The sequence below is a fragment of the Plecotus auritus genome (assembly GCF_963455305.1).
Source record: "Plecotus auritus genome assembly, chromosome: 2".
NCBI lineage: Eukaryota > Metazoa > Chordata > Mammalia > Chiroptera > Vespertilionidae > Plecotus > Plecotus auritus.
The window spans coordinates 198,967,141-198,990,431 of record NC_137771.1 but is presented as its reverse complement, the minus strand read 5'-3'; the positions used below and the strand labels follow the sequence as shown (position 1 = coordinate 198,990,431).

At 42.0% G+C, this 23,291-nt stretch overlaps 1 protein-coding gene across 1 annotated transcript in view; it reads left to right on the top strand.

The window, feature by feature from the left end:
• Nucleotides 1-23,291, top strand: part of LOC308241307 (EGF-like and EMI domain-containing protein 1) — a gene marked incomplete at its 3' end in the record, with an annotated part of 111,924 nt that overhangs the window by 70,363 nt on the left and 18,270 nt on the right. The window contains exons 2-4 of the mRNA XM_080654709.1: nt 7,962-8,096; nt 11,741-11,850; nt 13,647-13,751. Coding sequence (XP_080510835.1) covers nt 7,962-8,096; nt 11,741-11,850; nt 13,647-13,751 — 350 coding nt within the window. The remainder of the gene's footprint in view (nt 1-7,961; nt 8,097-11,740; nt 11,851-13,646; nt 13,752-23,291) is intronic.

The window sequence follows — 23,291 nt, the reverse complement described above, 5'->3', positions numbered from 1 at the left end:
TATATAAATTTGCTTTGAAATGTACCCAAGGTCAGTTGCCTCCCTGAGGAGACTTCCCTGGAGTGGTGGTGGTGGGGTGATGGGAGGGGGTAGTTGTGGCAGGTGACTTTAGTAAACCTCTGCTTTAGTCAGATAGGGGAAGTTCTGATAAGATTTCTTTCTGCATCCTTAGCTCAGATGCTTTCACTTTGATGTAATCTGTATACCATTCTGGCAGGTTGCTGGTCCCTGCACAGGGAATACTGAGGAGGTGCAACATTTATCATTTAGAGTGGAGGCAAGGAATGTATGAGAGGGGTGGGGGTGGAGACAAAGAGTTGTTTGAAAGAAGGCACGTGAAGTTGTTGCAATCTCTGAATCTCTTCCTCTAAACTGCAGAGCTGGACAAAGAAATAGCCCTGCTGTACTCTCAGAAGGAAGGGAGGGAGGGGAAGGGAGAGAGAGAGAGAGAGAGAGAGAGAGAGAGAGAGAGAGAGAGAGAGAGAGAGAGAGAGAGAGAGAGAGAGAAAGGGAGAGAGAGAGAGAGAGAGAGAGGCAGGCAGAGAGAGATAACTGATTTTTTCTTCTGGAGAACAAGAAGCAGAGAAGCTTCAGAAGGGGTGCAGACTGGCACTGCCTGGGCTGGGGGGTTGGGCGGGGCGGAAATGGGCTGAAAACAGCAGTGCTCCCTTTCTCGCACCTGGTCTCCAAGCACTAGCCACAAGGTGTCTGCTTCCCCAGACACCTGAATGGCCCTAGAAATCACATTTCTGTACACTGACATGGAGGAGCTTCTCAATAAAGAAAAAAAACAAAACAAAACAAAATATCTCAATCACCTGTCAGCGAGCCCACCAATTATAAACTCTTCTATCACACATAGCTTTCAATCAGCTTCTTGTGCCTCCTGCTTAAGTATAAAAAGGCAGTGATAACATGATTCTTGAGAAAGCCTAAAAATAGATGAGAGAGGCTAAAAACAAACAAACAAAAACCCTGAACTAAAAGGAGTCAGAGGAAATAAATAATTCGTAAGAAAGTCTTAGATGAAAATATTCTGTAATTCTGTTGTTTATATAGGAGGGCTGACATCAGAGTCTATAGTCACAAACTATTAGAGAAAATGAAATGCCTATCAGTAGGATCTTGACTAAATTAATTTGTTAAAATATTCTGATAACTCCATAATCTGGAAAGAAAACAAAAGAGTTAAAGTAATTCTATGCATTTCAAAATGGAAAATATTCATACCATGTTGTTTGCTAAGTTAAAAACACACTAGATTTATTTTGTATATTGTAAAAAACACACAAACAAACACTTGTTACAGTGTCAGCCAGGATATGGAGAGAAAGGAACCCTCCTCTATTGTTGGTGGTTATGTAAATGGTGCAGCCACTATGGAAAACAGTATGGAGATTACTAAACAAGTTAAGAACAGAACTACTGTATGATCCAGACATTCACTTCTTGGTATTTATCTGAAGAATGCCAAAACACTAATTAGGAAAGGTATGTCCATCCCTATGTTCCTTGTAGTATCCTATCTAATAAAAGAGTAATATGCAAATTAACCATCACTCCGCTACACCCACAAGCCACGCCCACCAGCCAATCAGGAGTGAATATGCAAATAAACCCAACCAAGATGACTACGGCCACAGAGAGCAGGAGGGAGGCTTGGGTTTCCCTGGCAATGGAGGAAGCCAAGCTTTCCGCCTGCCCTTGCCGGCCTAGGCCTCTACTCAAGGCTACAAAGTTTCAATGATAGAAAATAAATAAAGCCCAACAGAAATGGTGGCAGCCACGGAGCTGGAGAGAGCAGGAGGCTAGGGTTGCCCCCGGTGATGGAGGAAGCCAAGCTTTCCACACACCCTGGCCGGCCCAGGCCTCTGCTTAAGGCTACAAAGTTTCAATTATAGAAGATACATAAATCCCCCCAAAAATGGCTGCCACCACGGAGCAAGCAGAAGGCTTGGCTCTGCTCCAGGCTGCAAAGTTTCAATTGTAGAAGATAAATAAACCACAGATACCAGGGCCTCTGCTTGGGTCGCCAGGGGGCTTGGCCAGCCTGCAAACCACCACAGGCCCCTTGCCCAGGCCGCCCCACACCCCAAGGGAACCCCCACCCTGATCCGGGACACTCTTCAGGGCAAACCAGCTGGCCCCCACCCGTACACCAGGCCTCTATCCTATCTAATAAAAGAGTAATATGCAGATTAACCATCACTCCAACACACAAGATGGCTGCCCCCATGTGGTCAAAGATCCTGCCCCTATGTGGACACAAGATGGCCACCACAAGATGGCCAGCAGGGGAGGGCAGTTGGGGGCGATCAAGCCTGCAGGGGAGGACAGTTAGGGGTGACCAATCCGGCAGAGGAGGGAAGTTGGGGGCAACCAGGCCTGCAGGGAAAGGCAGTTGGGAGGGACCCAGGCCTGCAGGGGAGAGCAGTTAGGGGTGACCAGACCTGCAAGGGAGGGCAGTTAGGGGTGACCAGGCCTGCAGGGGAGGGCAGTTGGGGGGACCAGGCCTGCAGGGGAGGGCAATTAGGGGTGACCAGGCCTATAGGGGAGGGCAGTTAGGGGCAAACAGGCTGACAGGGGAGCAGTTAGGCATCAATCAGGCTGGCAGGCAGAAGTGGTTAGGGGCAATCAGGAAGGCAGGCAGGAGAGCAGTTGGGAGCCAGCAGTCCTGGATTGTGAGAGTGATGCCCGTTTAAGCCCAATCCAGGTGGGTGATCGGTGGGATCGGGCCTAAACTGGCAGTCGGACATCCCTCGAGGGGTCCCAGATTGGAGAGGGTGCAGGCTGGGCTGAGGGACACCCCTCCCCTCATGCACGAATTTCGTGTACTGGGCCTCTAGTTATTTATGATAGCCAAGGTATAAAAGCAGCCTAAGTGTCTGTCTATAAATGGATGAATGAATAAAGAAGATGTGGGATATGTACATATGCAACTGAATACTATCCTAATATATAAAAACCCAGGGTCCATAATGACCAAAGGCTCGACAGACTGGAAGTCAATCCTGCAGTCAGTGCTGGGTTGCCATGGCGACCCAGCGCTGACGCCACTGCTGCAGGTGAGGTGACCCAGCAATGACTGCCAAGGGGGTTGTGGACCAGGCCTGGAGAGAGGCCTGGAGAGAGAAGCAGGGTCTGATCTGTAGCCTCTGCGGCAGCTATTGATTAGCCCTTGCCTCTCTCTTTCTCTCCGGGCAGCCACACCTCTCTTTCTCTTCAGGCATCTGTGGGGGCTGCTGATCAGCCCTGCCTCTCTGATCAGGCCTGGAAATAGGCCCGGAGATGCTGACTGGCATAGAAACCGACCAATCAAAACCAAATCTGGGTGAACTGTGAGGAGCCAATGGCTGCTTAGGAGGCGGAGCTTTTGACACTGACTGGCATAGAAACTGACCAATCAGAACCAAATCTGGGTGAACTGTGAAGGCAAAACCTAAGGTGGGGGCTGAAGAGGGGTTTTAAGGACAACAGCTGTTTGGTGTAAGGTGTAAGAAAGCGGTTCAATTTTTTAATGACTGTTTTGGCAGTATAGTGCATATGACTGGCTATCAGTCCAGATATAGGGATTATGTATTTTTGTCTGCCAAGAGCATATCCTCCTGTTGAAAAAGGCTCTGTCCCCACCCCCCCCCCCCATTTAAGCAATCCTATCCTATATAATCTATCTACACTAATAAAAAGGTAATATGCTAATTAGACTGGGTCAACTGGCCATCTTCCAGACGTCTGACTTCCTTCTGGACAAAGCCATGGTGGTGGGGGCTGAGGCAGAGAGGGCAGTTGGGGGCGAGATCAGGCTGGCAGGGGAGGGCCATTGGGGGCGAGATCAGGCCAGCAGGGGAGGGCAGTTGGGGGCAACCAGGCTGGCAGGGGAGGGCAGTTGGGGGCCAGATTAGGCCGGCAGGGGAGGGCAGTTGGGGGCAATCAGGCAGGCAGAGGCAGTTAGGGTCCATCAGGCTGTCAGGGGAGAGCAGTTGGGGGTGAGATCAGGCCACCAGGGGAAGGCCATTGTGGGCGAGATCAGGCTGGCAGGGGAGGGCCATTGGGGGCAAGATCAGGCCGGCAGGGGAGGGAAGTTGGGGGCAAGATTAGGCCCGCAGTGGAGGGCAGTTGGGGGCAACCAGCCTGGCAGGGGAGGGCAGTTGGGGGCGAGATCAGGCCGGCAGGGGAGGGCAGTTGGGGGCAATCAGGCAGGCAGGCAAGTGAGTGGTTAGGAGCCATTGGTCCCAGATTGTGAGAGGGATGTCTGACTTCTGGTATAGGCCCGATCCCAAGGGGTCCCCGTTTGGAGAGGGTGCAGGTTGGGCTGAGGGAACCCCCCTGCCCCAGCACAAATTTTGTGCACCAGGCCACTAGTTCAACCATAGAAAAGAAGGATATTTTATCACCTGTCACAATATGGATGGACCTTGAAGGTATCATGCTAAGGGAAATAAGTCAAATGGAGGAAACAAATACTGTATGATTTCACTCATATGTGGAATCCAAAAAACAACAAAATAAGTTAACAAACAACATAAAAACAATCTTGTACACCTATGGTATGCTATACTCCAATTTTACCTAAATTTAAAAAAAGATTTGTCTCATAATTTAAACCATAGTAAGTAGAGTGTGATTTTATTTATGCAAAAATATATTTCTGTGCCCCCCCAAAATATTGGATATGAATACATTAAGCTATTATTAGCAGTGGTTATATCTGGGAGCATTTTGGGGCCAACCTTGATTTTCTGTATTTATCCATTCTTCAGGCTTTTTTACTACTAGCATTTATAGTTTTCATAGTTAAGAAAGGAGATTGATTTCTTATTAAAATATATTTAGGACACCTTCAGAATAATCAAGTGACTGCCTTTATTTATCCAAATGTGCTTAAACAATCCCTAGGATGAGTTAACCTAAAATGAAAACTTAACTTCAATCTAAACTATGTTGCTCATTAACTATGATGAGTAAATATAATATGTGACGTTCTGAAGTCACATTAACATTTCTTATGATGTTATCAGAGAAATTACTTGGTGATGATCTGGATTACAGATACTTTTCTAAAAGCGATAATCTAGTACAATCCTCTTGTAATTGGTGCTGTGCTTTTCCATGTCCATTGGTGCTGTTGGCTTCAGGTTTCTCTGAAGGTACAGGTTTCCCTTGAGGACTCCTTTCTTTGTAGGAATCAGGAAAACCCAAGGGGGCAATGGAGGACTTTGGGGACTTGGACGCCAGGCTGGATTGGGCTGGGCTATTCCTTGCAGTGTCCGGAGCAGATTTAACCAAAGTCATTCCAAGTTGGTGTCAGAGAGAGAGTATCACAAGGCCATCTCCAGGTGCTGGCTGTAGGAAATGAAGCCAAAAATCAGAATTCTAAAAATGCTTGGTGGTTTCCCATGCCCTGAGAATAAAATCAACACTCCTCGCCTGAGAAGTCCTTTCTGCCCTACCAAGCATCTCATCATTTGAGCCAGTTTGGCCTTTCAGACTCTCTGGAGGTCAAGCGTTTTCCCCGCTTCAGAGCCTCATTCTATTTTTTCCACCTGAATGGCATCCATCCCCCGGCTTTTCTGTGGGTGGCTTCTCTTGACCCTTTCAGGTCACAGTGTCACCTCTTCAGTGAGGCCTTTCCTAATCAATGAATCTTAGTAAGCCTCCCCTCTCTCCATTTGGGCCTCCTGACGGCTTCTTAGCATTTTGTATGCATTCAGGTGCCTTCACTTTCTCTCTCTCTTGTCTTTAGGTTGTCAATGCTAAGTGAATATGGACTTCCTTGCGTTTGTACCACCTACAGTGGAAACTGTCCAGCAGCACCCATGTCCCTGCCCTTTCCCTCTGCATGCCTTCCAGGCTTTCAGCAGCCAGCATTTGCCTTTCTTTGCCTGAAGACTTTGTCTTCTGGAGGCTAACACTGCCTACCCGTGCTTCAGCCTGAAATGCTAGAAAAGAAGTAGCCCTCAAAAAATTGATGACTAGAGTTAGCATGTAAGTGCCCAGGCTCCCTCATGCATTCTGTCCTAGTCAGCTAAAGGGTTGGTAGCTCATAATACATCTTTTATTGTTGGCTAATTTTACTTCCCAGTCTGATTTCATCACTCCCAAATAAATGGCTTACATTCAAATCCTTAGGGGTGGGGGGAGGGTTGTGCTGCTTCTGTCTTGTGTAGGTGACAATTTATGAGTTCATGGATAGATGGGTGGGTGGATGGGTGGATGGAATAGTAAGTGAAGAATAGATTACAAAATGGAGCTCAAGGCTGGATCAGTGTAAGTTTTGGAACTATTGACTGAAAAAGCAAAAGTGCTGTAAACTCATTCTAACTGGGGCTAGTTGGCTCACAAAAAAGCATGTAAGCCCACTAAAGGTGTAGGTATAGGCAGATAATCTAATACGGAATTTTCAATAGCTAATATTTTCTTTAGACCCAATTCTTGAAGATTTTATGGATGCATGACTTATGTGCGGTTTTTACATTTATTATTTTATTAGAGGCCTAGTGCATGAAATTCGTGGACTGGAGAGGGGGGTGAGGTGGGGAGAGCGGGTCCCTCAGCCTGGCCTGCACCCTCTCGCAGTCCAGAAGCCCTTAGGGAATGTCTGACTGACAGCTAAGCTCCTGCCACCACTGCTGCAACTCACCAGCTGTGAGCCCGGCTTTGGCTGAGTGGTGCTCCCCCTGTGGGAATACACTGACCACCAGGGGGCAGCTCCTGTGTTGAGCATCTGCCCCCTGGTGGTCAGTGTGTGTCATAGTGACCAGTTGTTCTGCAGTTTGGCTGATTTGCATATTAGCCTTTTACTATATAGGATTACAGTATTTACTTAAATAATTAAAGTGCGCTGTGCACTCTTAAAGTTCAACATGAATTCTTTTTTTTCAATTTAGGTGACATTAACAGTCCAAACAGTCACCTTTCATGTATGTATGTATGTATGTATGTATATATATATATATATATATATATATATATATATATATATATCTGAAAGTGAGAATTGGGCTAAATAAAATCAGCTGGTGAGATTTAGTCAGAGCCACAGAAAGAAGTGATCACAAAAAGGTGATCTAGGATCTAGGTGTCATAGATGTAACTGATTTCAGTGTGGAGATTGCTATTAAAGGTTTCATCATTATTATTATTCTGTCATTGGATAAGTTCACAGAGTTATTTGGGAACCAACTCGAACTCCTGAATCAGAAAGCATTTCTATTTCCAGCAGATCAGGAGTATGGAGACTGAGCTAACTGTGTTTCTTGGTAGCAAGATAAACCATCAAAGTCTGACTCCAGTGAGGTCAGTGCCTGGTATACAGGTAGCTGTGAATCATGGAGAATATGAGTGGCTGGGCCACCTTGCTTTTATAACACTTCAGGTGATCAGTGTATCTAGCCCTATACATTTAAAAGTTAAAGATCATGTGTCTAAGCCTGTAAATTTGCATACACTTCCTGTAAAGAAATACTAATAAAATGGTGCTGGTTGCAGAATATTTGTGTTGAAACAGGCATTGTGTGTGAAGCTGAACTAACTAAATATGATGGCAATTACTGTTCAGAAGTAATTTCTAGGAAAAATTTAACTTCTCTTTATGAATTGGCCTGTCTTTTCTTCATGGACATTGTGGATGCAATCATGGGTAGCGTGTAGTTCTGGTTGTTTTTTACTTTTGTCTACTGAACAGCTCAGAATTAATTTGCAGCTCAGTTTTTTTTTAAGCACATAGAAACTTATGGCTTTTATATTTATCTTCTGAGTTTCTCTTTATTTTAAAAATCTATTCTGATTTTTCTTTTTCCTCGGCCTGATTTTTTTTATATTGCTGGTATTTTTCTCTCTTACTTTATGTACTGATGTAAGTCACCACACGCTTTTTGTGGAAAGCGGAGGAATGAATGACTCATGTATAAAACATTGAGAAACAATCTATTTTTATCTCATTGCCACTTTTTTTTTTCAAGGCCTAATGTGTGTGAAGAGCAGCAGCTGACCGTGGTTGGACTTCCACGCCCGTGTGTCCGAGCATTCACACACACCGTTAAGCTCTGGAACCAGGGCTGTGCTGGCCCGAGATGGTGTGTGGGTTATGAAAGAAGGTAAGGGTGCTTCCGCTACTCCTTTTGACACTAAAAATCAAAATCAAAAGCTTCAACTGCATCTAAAGATTTCCCCCAATACATTTTAGAAAATCATTGTATACTGAAGTAAGCAAACACAAGATATGAACCTGAACTTGCAGAGTTCTATATTTTCCTTCAGAGACAGGATCTATTATTAATTTACTTTTGGCCTCATTTATGTATGAGATCCTTTGGGTTCGATGCTACGAATTTTACCACATGACAGACTATTGAAAGCTGAAGATCAGAAGACGGATGGAAACAAGGAATATTGTGTGGGTTTGCTACATTTAGCAAGACTTGGATCTGGGGTGCCCACGGTTGTGAAAGACTGTCCGATCTGCCCTGGGTTCTCTCCTCACACTTTGAAACCCAGAACTCCTTTGACTTGAGTATGGGCTTTTGAATTAGGATTAACTAGGCAGGTTGGGAGAGGAGAGAAAAAGCAAGTACCTGGTGTTTTCTATGCATCAAGGCTTCCTATGGACTTTTGAAAAAAAAGTTTTAAGATAGTTTTACAAAACATCTAGGTACCTCTTATTACAAATAGTTGTTAATGGGGTGTTTTGGTAAATGAAACAACTGAGTCAGAATTCAAGGTTTTAAAAAAGTATGGCTTCAGCCCTGACCAGTTTGGCTCAGTGGATAGAGCGTCGGCCTGTGGACTGAAGGGTCCCAGGTTTGATTCCGGTCAAGGGCATGTACCTTGGTTGCGGGCACATCCCCAGTGGGGGGTGTGCAAGAGGCAGCTGATCGATGTTTCTCTCTCATTGATGTTTCTAACTCTCTGTCTCTCTCCCTTCCTCTCTGTAAAAAAATCAATAAAATATATATTAAAAAAAAGTATGGCTTCAGATTAATAAATTTATCATTATTATTATTACTACTGTCAAAAGAAAGTTGAGGACATTTACACATAACTAGATTTGCTGTTGTGTAGAAATATCAGAACACTGATTGATAATATAGGACTAAATAAAATATTATAAGACTAAATATTTTATTATTATGGATATTTACATATACATTGTATGTACACACTCATGTCTCTGTGTATGTGTTTAACTTTCATATGTGTAGTCTTTTTTAGCTCTATGCTTAGGACCTTTAAATGAAATTTAAATTGGAAAACTTTTCCTGGCTCTTATCAGCTGTATGGCCCTAGGCAAAGTTCCTATATTTCTGTGTGCATCAGTGTGTAAAGTTAGAAAAAAATAATACCAGGCATGGTATGGTATATTTAACACATGTGTCACAATGCTTGATACCTATTTTATACATTTCTCTATTCAGTAAATATTTATGACATTGGCTTTGGAGTTGAGGTAGTGTTCAAAGATGTTTTGGTATCTCTCCCAACTAATTTCCCCCTCTTTTTTTGTATACAAGTATGCAAACCTATACTTATATCCCTATTAGAGAGATTCACATACAAAATATTAGGTAATACTTCAAGATGGTGAGTAACTGTCACAAAAAGTGGTATGGCTAATTATTCCTATTTTTGAGAGAGCAATATGCATTTGGAAAGGTGGGGAAAGAGAAGTTGAAGGAAGTGTAACTTGAAATTGGCTTTAAATAATGAAGGGGACTTGGGGATCTACACTAATAAAAGAGAAAGATGCAAATTGACCGTACCTTTGTGATGCCCACCAGCCAATCAGGAGTGAATATGCAAATTAACCCAACAAAGATGGTGGGTTAATTTGCATACACAGCCACAGAGCGGCCTGGAGTGGGACACTTGCGTCGTTGCCATGGCAATGATGCAGGTGTTCCACAGAAAGGTGGCTCCAGGCCGTAGCAAAGGCAGAAAGGCGGCTCTGGCCAGAGCAAAGGTGGTGCTGGCAGCCAGGGGAAGGAAGGCCCATTCTGGCACCAATCTTCGTGCATCGGGCCTCTAGTAGGTTAATAAAGGGGAGAGAATATGTTAATACTTTTGACATAAAGAATAAATATGATATGGATTTGATAGAAAAGAAATTAGCCAGTTTTGAGGTATTTGGTATTGTAGTGTATTAAGACGTCAGCAGGATGTGCTCACCACCCAAAGTAAATCTTCTCCTGTTGCCATGTATTAGGACCCAAGATCTTAGATCATGGAAACCCATACCTGAAAACTGTATGTTCATGTTGACCAATGTCACCCAAAAAAATCCTATATAATAAAGAAGTAATATGCAAATTGACCATCACTTCAACACACAAGATGGCTGCCCCCATGTGGTCAAAGATGGCCATCCCCATGTGGACACAAGATGGCTGCCACAAGATGGCCACCAGGGGAGGGCAGTTGGGAGGGACCAGGCCTGAAAGGGAGGGCAGTTGGGGGTGATCAGGCCTGCAGGGGAGGGCAGTTAGGGGTGACTGGGCTGGCAGAGGAGGGCAGTTGGGGGCAACCAGGCCTGCAGGGGAGGACAGTTGGGGGGGACCAGCCCTGCAGGGGAGGGCAGTTGGGGGGAACCAGGCTGGCAGGGGAGGGCAGTTAGGGGCAACCAGGTTGGCAAGGGAGGGCAGTTAGGGGTGACCAGGCCAGCAGAGGAGGGCAGTTAGGGGCAATCAGGCTGGCAGGGGAGCAGTTAGGCGTCGATCAGGCTGACAGGGGAGTGGTTAGGGGGTGACCAGGCTGGCAGGCAGGCAAGTGGTTGGAAGCCAGCAGTCCCGGATTGTGTGAAGGATGTCCAACAGTCAGACATCCCTCGAGGGGTCCCATATTGGAGAGGGTGTAGGCTGGGCTGAGGGACACACTCCCCCTCTTCCCTCTGTGCATGAATTTCATGCACCGGGCCTCTAGTTTAATAATAAAAAAAGAGGTCAGCATGAATAGCTATAGTTTAGTGTTTTCAACCTTTGTACATTATTGTTCCCCTAAGGAGCCTTTGTAATTTAAAAAAAATTTTCATAATCATCCCCCTCTCCCAAGAAGTTTTAATAGCACAGGTGTACTTTATCTGTTTGTATACTCTGGTCCTTTGTAGGACCTGTGTATTAGCTAAGATTTTTTCCCACCCTTCCCACCCAAGAACCAATTGTCTCCTTGCTGATATCACCAGTGTTGAGAATGCATGCTCTAGGGCAGTGGTCGGCAAACTCATTAGTCAACTGAGCCAAATATCAACAGTACAATGATTGAAATTTCTTTTGAGAGCCCAACTTTTTAAACTTAAACTTCTTCTAACGCCACTTCTTCAAAATAGACTCTCTCAGGCTGTGGTATTTTGTGGAAGAGCCACACTCAAGGGGCCAAAGAGCCACATGTGGCTTGCGAGCCGCAGTTTGCCAACCACTGCTCTAGGGGGACCAGTCTATGAGGGGCCTTCATGGTCAAGTTGAAAAAGCATGTACCTTATTATCCATCACAATTTCATTATGCATTTCATAATTTTGGGTTTCATTCTTGATAGCTTGAGTGACCCTTAGAATAGTTTACACCCTGGGGCATGAGGGTTTCTCTTGTGTGCACACACATGTGCATGTGTGTGTATAATACATGCAAATAATATACATGTATGTTATGTGTATAAATGACAGGATTTGGGTTGGAGGGAGAATTTTTAGTGGGCTTAAGATGACAGCTTTGCCATAAGAGGAAGTATGATCTAAATCCCTGTGTTCCATAGGACCCGGTACTATACTGTGTACAGACAGGCATACAGCATGGAGCAGCAGATCGTCTACAGGTGCTGCCCTGGTTGGCACCGGCAGGACGATGAACCTGGCTGCCTACGCTGTAAGTTATAATTCTTCCTGTCTAACTCTCTGTCTCTTGAAGTAATGGTTTCACTCTGCTTGGGGCTTCAATCATATCATGCCTGTCAAGGGTTAGGCATCTTTAGAATCACCACAGATTTGGAGCATCTCTTTGGACTGAAAATGCACATGTGACAAAAAGCTTTTCTGTTAAGCGTTTCTAATGATAGGTCAGAACTCAAATCCCGTAGAACTGCCGCTTTACATTCTGTCCCTTTATTTAAAAGACAGTTTATTTAAAGCCAGCCAGTTACACCTTGACTTCCATCACCCTTTTCCATTTGCCCCTTTCCCATATCATCAAATTTGTAATCCACAGTGGATTCAGAAGTCCGGAGGGAAATCACCGTACTAAATCTAAATGGGATTTCTCAACCTGTGCATGTCATGATTAATTGTGGAACTCTGCAGGCAGTTTACTTTTTAAGATGAGCTATGCAGTCCTTGCACAAACGTGTGGGGAAAGTATCCCAGAACCCTCCAGTATGTTTGACAGCATGCAGACAGCAGAACTAGTGGCATTATGTCTCCCAGTCTTGCCAGGAGAAATGGCTCCGTTTACCTATGTGTTTATGGTTATTGCAAAGTCACTTAAAATGCTTCAGCGTGTTGCAATCAATGCAACACCACAGCACAATAATTGATCTCTCCTGCTACCCTGTACCTTAGGGAGTTTGTCAGCATCCCGCTTCCTTCCCCACTGTGCTTTCTGCTCTCAGAATATCTTAGCATGGGGCCTCAGGCTTCCCATGTTAAGCAGGCTCAGTGTTAGCGGTCACTGTATTTGCATGCAGTGCTAGGCCACTGCAGCGAGCTGGTCTAGCTCAGTGACAGGCATCTGCTCACGATGTCACTCCAACTGTTTTATAAACTCCTGGAAATTAATGACTGTGAGATGAACTCTTTAAACTGTTATATGACACCCATCACAGTCCTTTGCCTCAAGAAGTATTGGTATTCCTTGCTTTATTTTTAGACTGTTTTTATCTTACTCATAGAGTTTCTTTATACTAGTAATACTCAAACTTGAATTCACATCACCTCGTATCTTTTTATTTATTTATTTTTTTTTTATTGATTTCAGAGAGGAAGGGAGAGGAAGAGAGAGATAGAAACATCAATGATGAGAGAGAATCATTGATTGGCTGCCTCCTGCATGCCCCACACTGGGGATTAAGCCCGCAACCCGGTCATATGCCCCTGACCAGAATTGAACCTGGGACCCCTCAGTTCACAGGTTGATGCTCTATCCACTGAGCCAAACCAGCTAGGACAGACATCACCTTGTATCTTTTTAAAATGTGGATTCTGGTTCAGTAGGTCTGGGGTGAGGTCTGAGATTCTACATTTCTACAAGCTTCGCGGTGAAGCCACATACAGAGTGCTACAGGCTGTAGGGAGCAAGGCCTTAACTTGCAATAAAATCTGGTTTACCTTGCTGTGGAGGGGCCAGTGGAAATTTCTAAATTGCATTTATTTATTATTTATTTATTTAAAATCTATCTTTATTGTTGAAAGTATTACAGTTGTCCCTCTTTTTTCCCCCCCATTGACTCCCTCTGCCCAGCACCTGCCCCTCCCAGGCCTTTGCCACTCTTGTTGTTTTTGTCCAAGGACTATGCATATATGCATGTAAGTTCCCAGTTAATCATTCCCACCCACCCCTCACCCCCACCCTTTATTATGTTTATATTAGCGACTTGATGTTTACATTAAGGATTTCCTTTCTTTCCCTCAACCCCATTCTTCATCTGCCCTCATCTACCTTTCTTTTAGCTGTCTCTGCAGTGGCAACATGTTTCCATGGAAGGAGATGCTCAGACAATGAAGCCCAACGGTGCTGGTGTTCCGAGGGTTTTCAGGGACCCCATTGTCAATATGGTGAGTCACCAAAAAGACCATTTTACAGATGCTCCTTGATTTATGATGGAGATATGTCCCAATAAACCCTCCTAAGTGGAAAATGCATTCAGGACTACACTGTAAGTATGGGTTGTCTACCCTGGTGAGTGCACATGGCTTGCTGCTGCTGCCCAACATTGCATGAGAGTATCATACCACATGTCGCTAGCCCAAGAAAAGATAAAAATTCAAAATTCTAAGTTCGGTTTCTGCTGAATGGGTATTGCTTTTTGCACCTTTGTAAAGTAGAAACATTTTGCAAGTGGAGCCACTCTAAGTTGAAGACGTTCTGTATTATGACTGGGAAGTTGTCTGCTTTGCTTGCAGGGTCCACCAGCCAATTTTGTCGATTCAGACGAATGGCCGGATTGTCCCTCTGGGGATTGATTGGTGAGCATTTAAAATGAGCCACTAAGCAAAAACCTACAACCTACAGGATATTCAGCATCACAAATTATGCTTTGCAGTTTAGGTTTAATTATTCACTGTAAGAGTTCAAAAGGTTGCAGTAAGTACAAAATGGTCTGTTTTACGAAGGAAATGGCAGCTTAATAAGAAAACCTCATTCTAACCTCAGATGTTAAATCTTTAATGGAGCCATGGTTTGAAAGTGCTGGGACAGTACTTTTCTGTAAGATCTCTGTGGTTTTTGAACGAACAAAGTGGGATTAATGCAAATTCCGTGTGATGTGATATTTACTACTTTTGTTCCCTTTATTTAAAAAAAGAACAACACTTGCATGACTCTCAAATTTTCAAAACTTGATAACCAAGTCCACAAGGTTGGAACTTCATCAACTGTCAATTTTGGACGTGTGCATTTTTCTTGTTCAGGAGAGTTTCATGATGGTCAATGATTTATCCTTTCCTACATCTGCCGTGGAAGCCAGTGCTTCCAAAAGGATTTGTTTTGACTTAGTTGTCTGATTCTAGTCGCCAGAGAATCTGAATGTATCTGCATTTATCTTTTCCGGGCTGGACAAACGAAACAAAACTGATCTTATAGAGAAGTTAAAGAAATAGGTATAAAGAGCTAATGAAAACATTGTATTCATTATCCTTTGTTGAGAGGTTTGCCTTCTCTTATTCATTACATGAGCCTTTGTAAGTGAAATTGAAAGGTTGCTGAAAGCTCATCACTCCTATCCATCTATCTCCTCTGCCCATGGCATGAGGTTAAGTCTCAAAATTTTGATGGGTCATCTCACAGCTATTCTTCTTGTAAATTAATCCTTTGCTAAACAAACAAACAAACAAACAAACAAACAAAACCCCCAAACCCACACATTTGTGAATTAAGATATAGCTGATTTTTTTTTAAATTTTTTTATTTTATTGATATTTCACAGAGAGGAAGGGAGAGGGATAGAGAGCTAGAAACATCGATGAGAGAGAAACATCGATCAGCTGCCTCCTGCACACCCCCCACTGAGGATGTGCCCGCAACCAAGGTACATGCCCTTGACCGGAATCGAACCTGAGACCTTTCAGTCCGCAGGCCGATGCTCTATCCACTGAGCCAAACCGGTTTCGGCAAGATATAGCTGATTTTTAACCCCAATTTATTCTGTGACTGAAATTTCAATCCTCAGACAAAGGTCAGTGGACACGTTGAGCTCTAGGGTGTGTCTTCAACTCTTCCTATTAATTTTAAGAAGCTAACAGAAATAATGCATTGGTCCATGACAACAAATGACTGGTATTTGCCTCTAAATAAATTGTGTCAACTACATATGCAGCACTGGTTTCCTCATCTTGATCAGTAGCTGTGATAGGCAATTACACATGTCACTGATTCATTAGACTTTTAAAAAAATTAATTATTACTTTAGTAATTCATTGCTTTTGGTAGAGCACATTTTTCAAAACATCAAGTTCCCGAGGGGAAAGCTAATTAAAGAAACACATGGTAATGATAATGGCCTAGAAATTATACCTAGACTAATTTATTCTTTATTTTCTACATCAGTATTTGACTATTTTGATTATTCAAATTTCTTCAGAACTTTTATCTACCAAAGTCATTAAAGTACTTTCTGAAATTGAAGTAGCTAAACTTCATATGCTTCAATTTTGGGTTGTGGTGAAAATGAGATGGAATTTTTGGACTGGAACCCAGATTCTTTGTCAGCCGGAATTGAAGAATGAATCCACGGACAGAAAGTGGTATAGCAAAGATGGAGATTTATTCAAGAACAAGTACAGACTCCCACATGGGGAGAGGGAAAGAGTCCCACAGAATGGACTCCCAAGTAGGGAGAGGGAAAGGGACCCACTGAGTTCCTTTCCCTATGGCTTATAAAGGCTAAAGAGCCTGGTGCCTTGATATCCCCTCTGATTGGTCACTATTCCCTTAGACTGGTTACTATAGTAACTCCTGGGCTCAAAGGTTGAACCTCACATGGGACATGTTAGGTTCTCCCCCCACTCCTTCCTTATTGTTTTCCTATTCCCTTTGGGCTTTCTTCTTCTCCTTCCGGATGAAGGGCTTCCTTCTCTTTATTTTGTAAATATAGACCTTTTGCTGTTCCCAGCTTCCTCATTCTATGAAAATGTACCTGTTGCAGCTTTTTCAGCTCCCCTATTCTATGGAAATATGCCTTCTACTGCTCTGCAGCCCTGTGCTTCCTCCATGGTCCTCTTAATTTCCAAAATTTCTAAAATTTCCTAAACTTGTCATATTATATCCCTAAAATTACTGTTTCAAAAATACTGGATTATTTTAAACATAGGCAGAATCAGCTTGTCTTTTCCACAAGTTTGTTTGTACTCTCCAAAGTCCTAGGAGTCATGAGAGACCAGCTATACAAAATACCTCTCAGGAGCGTGCAGTGCATTTTTAGTGTTGTTGTCCGAGTGTGTTTGTCTTTAGACTTTGCTGGTTTTTTATTTTTGTCACGATGGACCTCCTGTTGAATTTTAAAAGAAAAATGGATGAGCCCTGCTTGATATACTTCCTGAAGTAGGAATTCAGGCATCTCCTACAAGGTATCACATTTCATCCAGCAAAATGAGATATCACTGAGTATGTAATGGAGGAATTTTGGAGACTTCCTAGGAAATCAAATATATGAGAAGGCAATTGGAAAACCCAATTAAGAAGGAATAACATTAGCTGAGTCATGAATGTGCATTAAAAATGAAAATCAGCAGAGGTTGTTTTTAAAAAGAATATAATTGATAGGACACATACTATAATCAAGCAGGTTGATTGTAGTCTGGAGATGCTACCTATAATGTCTGTTATCCAATGCTGTTTTTTCACATAATATAAATAATTCAAGTGATAGAAAAGAATTCAAATATAAAATTCAAATATAAAAAATTAATAGTAATGAGTATAAGAGAGTAAAAGTGCACAGTGCTATCTCCCTCAGTAACCATGTAGCTTGCTTTTGTATTTGTTTATTTATATTCATACACACTTATGCAATTTTACATGAGATTACCTTCTAGACATTGTTTTGTCATGAATACCTCACTTCATTTTTTACCCTCCTTTCTTCTGTCCTCTTTCTCTCTCATTTCCTCTTCCCTCCCCTACCCTTTTACAACCTGACAAATACTCTTTTGTATTTCACAGGGCTCATGGAATCATATGTATAGCTGCATAATATTCCATAGTATTTGATGCACCATACTTTTTTAACCACCCATTTATTGGTGGACATTTTGTTTCCAATTCGTTGGTACAGCAATCAGGGTGCAGTAATGTGGTGCTTCTACGTCTGTGATGCAGAGTCCTAGCAGTGAGATTGTTGGGGTTATCAGTGAATATATGTTCAATTTTCATTTAAATTATTTGTAAAATGTTTTGTGGGCCATGGTAATGGCTTTACCAGTTTATTTGGTGTGGACAGATCAAAATCTGATGGATGCTAATTATTATTTTTTTGGCATGCTAGCATAATAGGAAATCACTTGCATCTTCATCCAAAACCAGAGATCTGAGAAATTAAAGTGCTGAGGATCAGTTATTGTAAACATGGATTTCTCTTAGTATAGGGTAAAGTTGACTTTATTTGAGACATGGGGAAAAAAGAAGTCTGTAAAATGAAACAGATGGCCTTTTAAAAATGAAGAAAAGAATCTCGTCCTAGAGAAAGAAGGGACATGCTAATAACTGAGAGAAAAGCTTGAAGTTAATAATGATTCTAAAATTGCTGATCTACTTAACTCATTTGAAAAATCTCCTTCTAATAAGGAAAAATGAATGAAATGAATTTTGACAATTAGGAAGTAATGAAGAACTTTCTAAAATAGCTATTGATTAAAGGAATCAAAAGGAATACTTTGAAGATTTGAACACATGCAAATCAGGCAAGACAGCTGGTGGTGAAATTTTCTCTCCTTTTTAATTTTATGGATCCAGGCAGAACAACTTGGAGCTTTATTAACTGATTAATATCACATACAAATCACACCTTTTTCGCTCATCACTTATTCCATCTTTCCTTTCTCTGGCCAGTTAAATTATCAGTCAAGTTAAATAATGTGCCTAATGATTGGATGCTAAGATTGAGGTTTTCTTTATTATTATTATTATTTTTAAAATGTATTTTATTGATTTTTTACAGAGAGGAAGGGAGAGGGATAGAGAGTTAGAAACATCAATGAGAGAGAAACATCAATCAGCTGCCTCCTTCACACCCCCTACTGGGGATGTGCCCGCAACCAAGGTACATGCCCTTGATCAGAATTGAATTCGGGACCCCTGAGTCTGCAGGCTGACACTCTATCCACTGAGCCAAACCAGTCAGGGCTCTTTATTATTATTATTATTCACATATTATTTTCCTTTCTTTTCCCTTTCTTTCTTCTAGTCAGTCTTCCCGTTAGTCAGTAAATATTTGCACACCAGGTTGTATGGCAAGTACTGCATATACCCAAACTAAAGCAAATACGGTATCCTTAGTGTAATGGTAAATAGAGACCAGGGATCCTGTGATTATAATGTAGCTCACAAGTGCTTCGATGGAGGTAGTTTCCGTCTGAATAGAAAACTGGGTTGCCTGTGCCATGCCAGGAGATAAGGAAAGGTATCTCAGGAGATTTGAAAATACAAACTACAACTTATTCTTAAAGGTAAACAGAACAATAATATGAAATGGAGCATATGAAATAGGATATTTTCCAGAGACATGAGAAGCACAGCAAATTCAAGGAATAATAACAACACAAGTAGTTCTCTTGGTTGCGGTAAGAGAAGCACATGGGACAAGGCAAAAAATGTGGCTTTGTTTATGCCCAGGGCTGCAGTTCCTTAAATTTTCATGGTCCAGCCAAACCAGCCACTCCAGACCTTATGGAGATGTGGTTAACTAATTCTGCTAGGGTTATGCTTTCCCTAAGTCTAGTTCCCTGAGCACACAGTCTAGCAGTTGGAGTTTCGTGAGCATGCAACAGTACTGGTTGGTACTGCATAGTACTATGCCAGACTTCCCAAACATCTCCATTACTTCAAAGTGTGATGCTTATGCACATTATAAATGGAGTGTTGCTGGAATGCTTCCTGGTGACATGGGTGATCTTCAGCAGTTCTAGGGCTCTGGTTGAGTGTTGCCAATGACCACTTGTATTATCTGGGAGAAGTCAATGTTGTCATTGTCATTATTTGAGCCTCAATGTCATCTTTTGTAAAATCATAATAGTTCTAATGTTTCTCAGCACCTTTCATGTACCACAAACTATTCTAAACAATTTATATGGATTAGATTTTTAATTCCTATAATCAGTCTATGAAGTGAATACTCTTATTTGCCCTGTTTTTGAACCTGACTGAAGCATACAAACTTATTCAAGTTCAAATAAGTAGGAAACAGGTGATCTGGGGTCCATGTCAGTGTGTGCTGGATCCAGAGTCTGCAAGTTTAACCTTCAAGCCATGGTCCCTTTAGAATTTGGCATAATTATCTGTCTTCCAGATTGTTATTTGTGAGAGACATATGGATAATGCATGTGATCTGTAAGTTGGAAAGCATTAACCAGGCGTTAGTTACTCTTTATGTTGACTGTAAATTCTCTGCAACTTTTTTTAAGGGAATGCGCAAAGTGAAGGGAGAAAGGCTTCTGTTGTTGTTTTGCTCCTCATCCTGTGGGAAATATAAGCAAACCTGGGGTGTTGGGTCACAGGTATGATTTTGAGCCAACCAGTAGGTTCCAATCAAGAATTTCATTAAACTCTGCATGATATATCTGTTCTATGTGGATAGGAGGTTGGACCCCATAGAATAGTGGTTCTCAACCTTTCTAATGCTGCGACCCTTTAATACACTTCCTCATGTTGTGGTGACCCCCAACCATAAAATTATTTTCCTTGCTACTTCATAACTGTAATTTTGCTACTGTTATGAATCGTAATGTAAATATCTGTGTTTTCTGATGGTCTTAGGTGACCCTGCTAGCAGTTCTCAACCTGTGGGTCGCGACCCTGCTAGTGGTTCTCAACCTGTGGGTCACGTTGAGAACCGCTGCTGTAGAGCCTAAGACCATCGGAAAACACAGATATTTACATTACGATTCATTAACAGTAGCAAAATTACAGTTATGAAGTAGCAACGAAAATAATTTTATGGTTGGGGGTCACCACAACATGAGGAACTGTATTAAAGGGTCGCGGCATTAGAAAGGTTGAGAACCACTGCTATAGAACATGTTATGTTCCCAAGAGAATTTTGAATTTAGGAAGTGGTATAGGTTGAGTTGTGTACCTGCCCTTCCTCCCCCAATTCATACATTGAAATCCTAACCCTCAGTAGTAGCTCAGTATTGACTTTATTTGGAAATGTGGTTGTTGAAGGTATAACTAGTTAAGATGAGGTCATACTGACGTAGGGTGGACCCCTAATCCAATATGACTGGTGTCCATAGAAAAAGGAGAAATTTGGACACTGAGTCATGCACACAGGGAAAATGGGAGCATAAAGGCAGAGATCAGGGCTGTATCTACAAGCCAAGCAATTCCAAGGATTGCCAGCAGACCACCAGAAACTAGAGGAGAGGATATGGAAAAGATTTTCCTTGCAGTGCTCAAATGGAAGCCACCCTGCTGACACCTTGATCTCAAATTTCTAGCTTCTATAATCGCGAGGCAATGAATTGATGCCGTTTAAGCCACTCAGTTTGTAGGACTTTGTTGCAGCAACCCTGGCAAACCAATATAGAAAGCCCAGAAAACATTTTCTTTTTACCCACAGCTTCATTTCAGCAGTAGGTCTACTCAGACAATGAAAATGGGAAAAAATCAGCAGGGGTTTATAAAGAGCAAATCATGCAAAGAAAACTTGATGGATTATTTTAATTGAATTATAAAATTAGTGTGGGAAAAAGATTTAATTTGGAAAAAAACTGCAAAATCATTAATTGAACATGCTTATCAATCTACAATCCTAAATGAGCATTTCTAGAAGATAGTATAAATGAAATGCAGGTTATATTATGGAGATAAATGGGTATACGTTCTTAGCATGAAAGCCAGTGTGAAATTCAGTGTTATTTTGTTCATCATGCGAAGATTCATTGCATTAGAACCTTAAACCCTCAGCGGGGTTCCAACAAGTTCATATTAAGGCAACTGCATTCTGCTTTGCATAAGTTGACAGAAGGATGTGACAATATTGGCAAGGATTGGGCCAAATATGATAAAGGCACAGATAGACCGTTTATGAGGAAATTGAAGCAATAATTATGCTGAAGATTATCCATGTCACCAGAAAGCATTCCAGCAACACTTACTTCCTGTGAGCCTATGAAGGGCCATCCTATTTGGAATCCAGGCAGAAGATAAATGACCTGAAACTGATTTTAAAACAGAAGCTTTAGAAGTACTTTTACTAGCATACCCTTCCAGGATGGTTTGCATGGCCAATGTTAGCAACTATAGATGCAGTTTAAAAAAGACTGCATGAGAATTGCCTGATGATGCAAATTTGACAACTTAGAGTAGAATGACCCAGCACCATCTAGAATTCTTTGATTCCACAGAGTATAATTGGTGATGAAGGCAGACGAGGCAGGTCGAGGCAGGGGAGGGCAGTGGAGGTGATCAGGCTGGCAGGGGAGTGGTTAGGGGGCAATCAGGCTGTCAGGCAGAAGCAGTTGGGGCAATCAGGCATGCAGGCAGGCGAGCGGTTAAGAGCCAGCGGTCCTGGATTGTGAGAGGAATGTCCGACTGCCTGTTTAGGCCCAATCCCTGTGAATTTCGTGCACCGGGCCTCTAGTAACCCTATAAGGTAAGTGCCATTTATAGTCCCCTTTTGCAGATGGCACACCTGATGTAAGGCAATGTTAAGTAACTTACCTGAGATCATTCATGTAGTAAATGATAGAGCCAGGGTGTGGACTCAGGCAGTCTGGCTACTGATTTCATCCTTTCAACCACTATGTGATGCTGTTTCTTTAAAACCTAAGAACTTTTATGTTTATAAAAATATAGTTGATATTATTTCCCTGAAAGGGACATAAGGTATTTATGCTTTATTTTTAGTGCTTAAACCTGGTCACTATGCTAACAAAACAGTCTTCCTACAAAACATATGAGCTAAATGATTCTCTTCATTTAAAGTTTTGCTCATTATACATACACGTATTGAGTGGCTGTTTAGGACCTGTGTAAAAAATACAGAGCTCTGCTATTGAAAAGTCTACATTCTGGTTACAGAGACAGGAAAACAAATCATTATAATGTGATGAACGGTGTTCTCAGAAATACATTAAAGGGGGCACAGGAACCAGGTCATGGTGGGGAACTGGACTTGGGGAGTTGTGGCAAATAAGACTGCATATTAATACCATGCCACTCAGTACTGCCAATATAAATAGTTTGATCTCAACTCTCTGGCTATGTTGTGCCACTGAAGATGATAAATGGGCGTTTTATTTGTAAAAGTGTTTTAAAGATAGAAACTCTATCAAATGGAAGGAGGCTGCAAAACCAAAGGAATAGAAAATCTTATGTCCTCGAAAGAGGCAAATTTTGCATGTAGTCATTTTTTCTCTTTTATTGCTAACTGACAAAAGTTCTTTTTTAATATCAGACCTCTCTTATTCTGTCAGGTACAAAGTAATACTTAAAAATGCCTTTTTATTTGTTTGTTTGCTTTTGATTACAAGTTTAAGTCTGTTTTCTGTTAAGGAACTTGATAAATATACTTTGAAAAAAGAAATCCTGGATTGAAAAAGGTATCATCTATTGGAGATATCAATACTCTCCAATATTTTTTGGAATCGTTTAGCTGAGGTTTTGCTTGACATATAAATTTGAAGTATATGGGGTATGTGCCTGTGTGTGGTGGAATCTTACTCAAGTTTATGTATACCTGAGTATCATGAATTTTACTAACATTTTTGCCAACAATGGCCATTGGGATGTATCTCTCGGTTTGGGCATCTTCATTTCTTAGTTATTTTTGAAGCTATAATTTTCTTAACCTGCTGTAAAAACCTACCATAAATGGTTATGGATGGAATGGAGCATTCCATTCTTGTCTACTAGAGTTTAGGCTGGTAAAATCAATCATT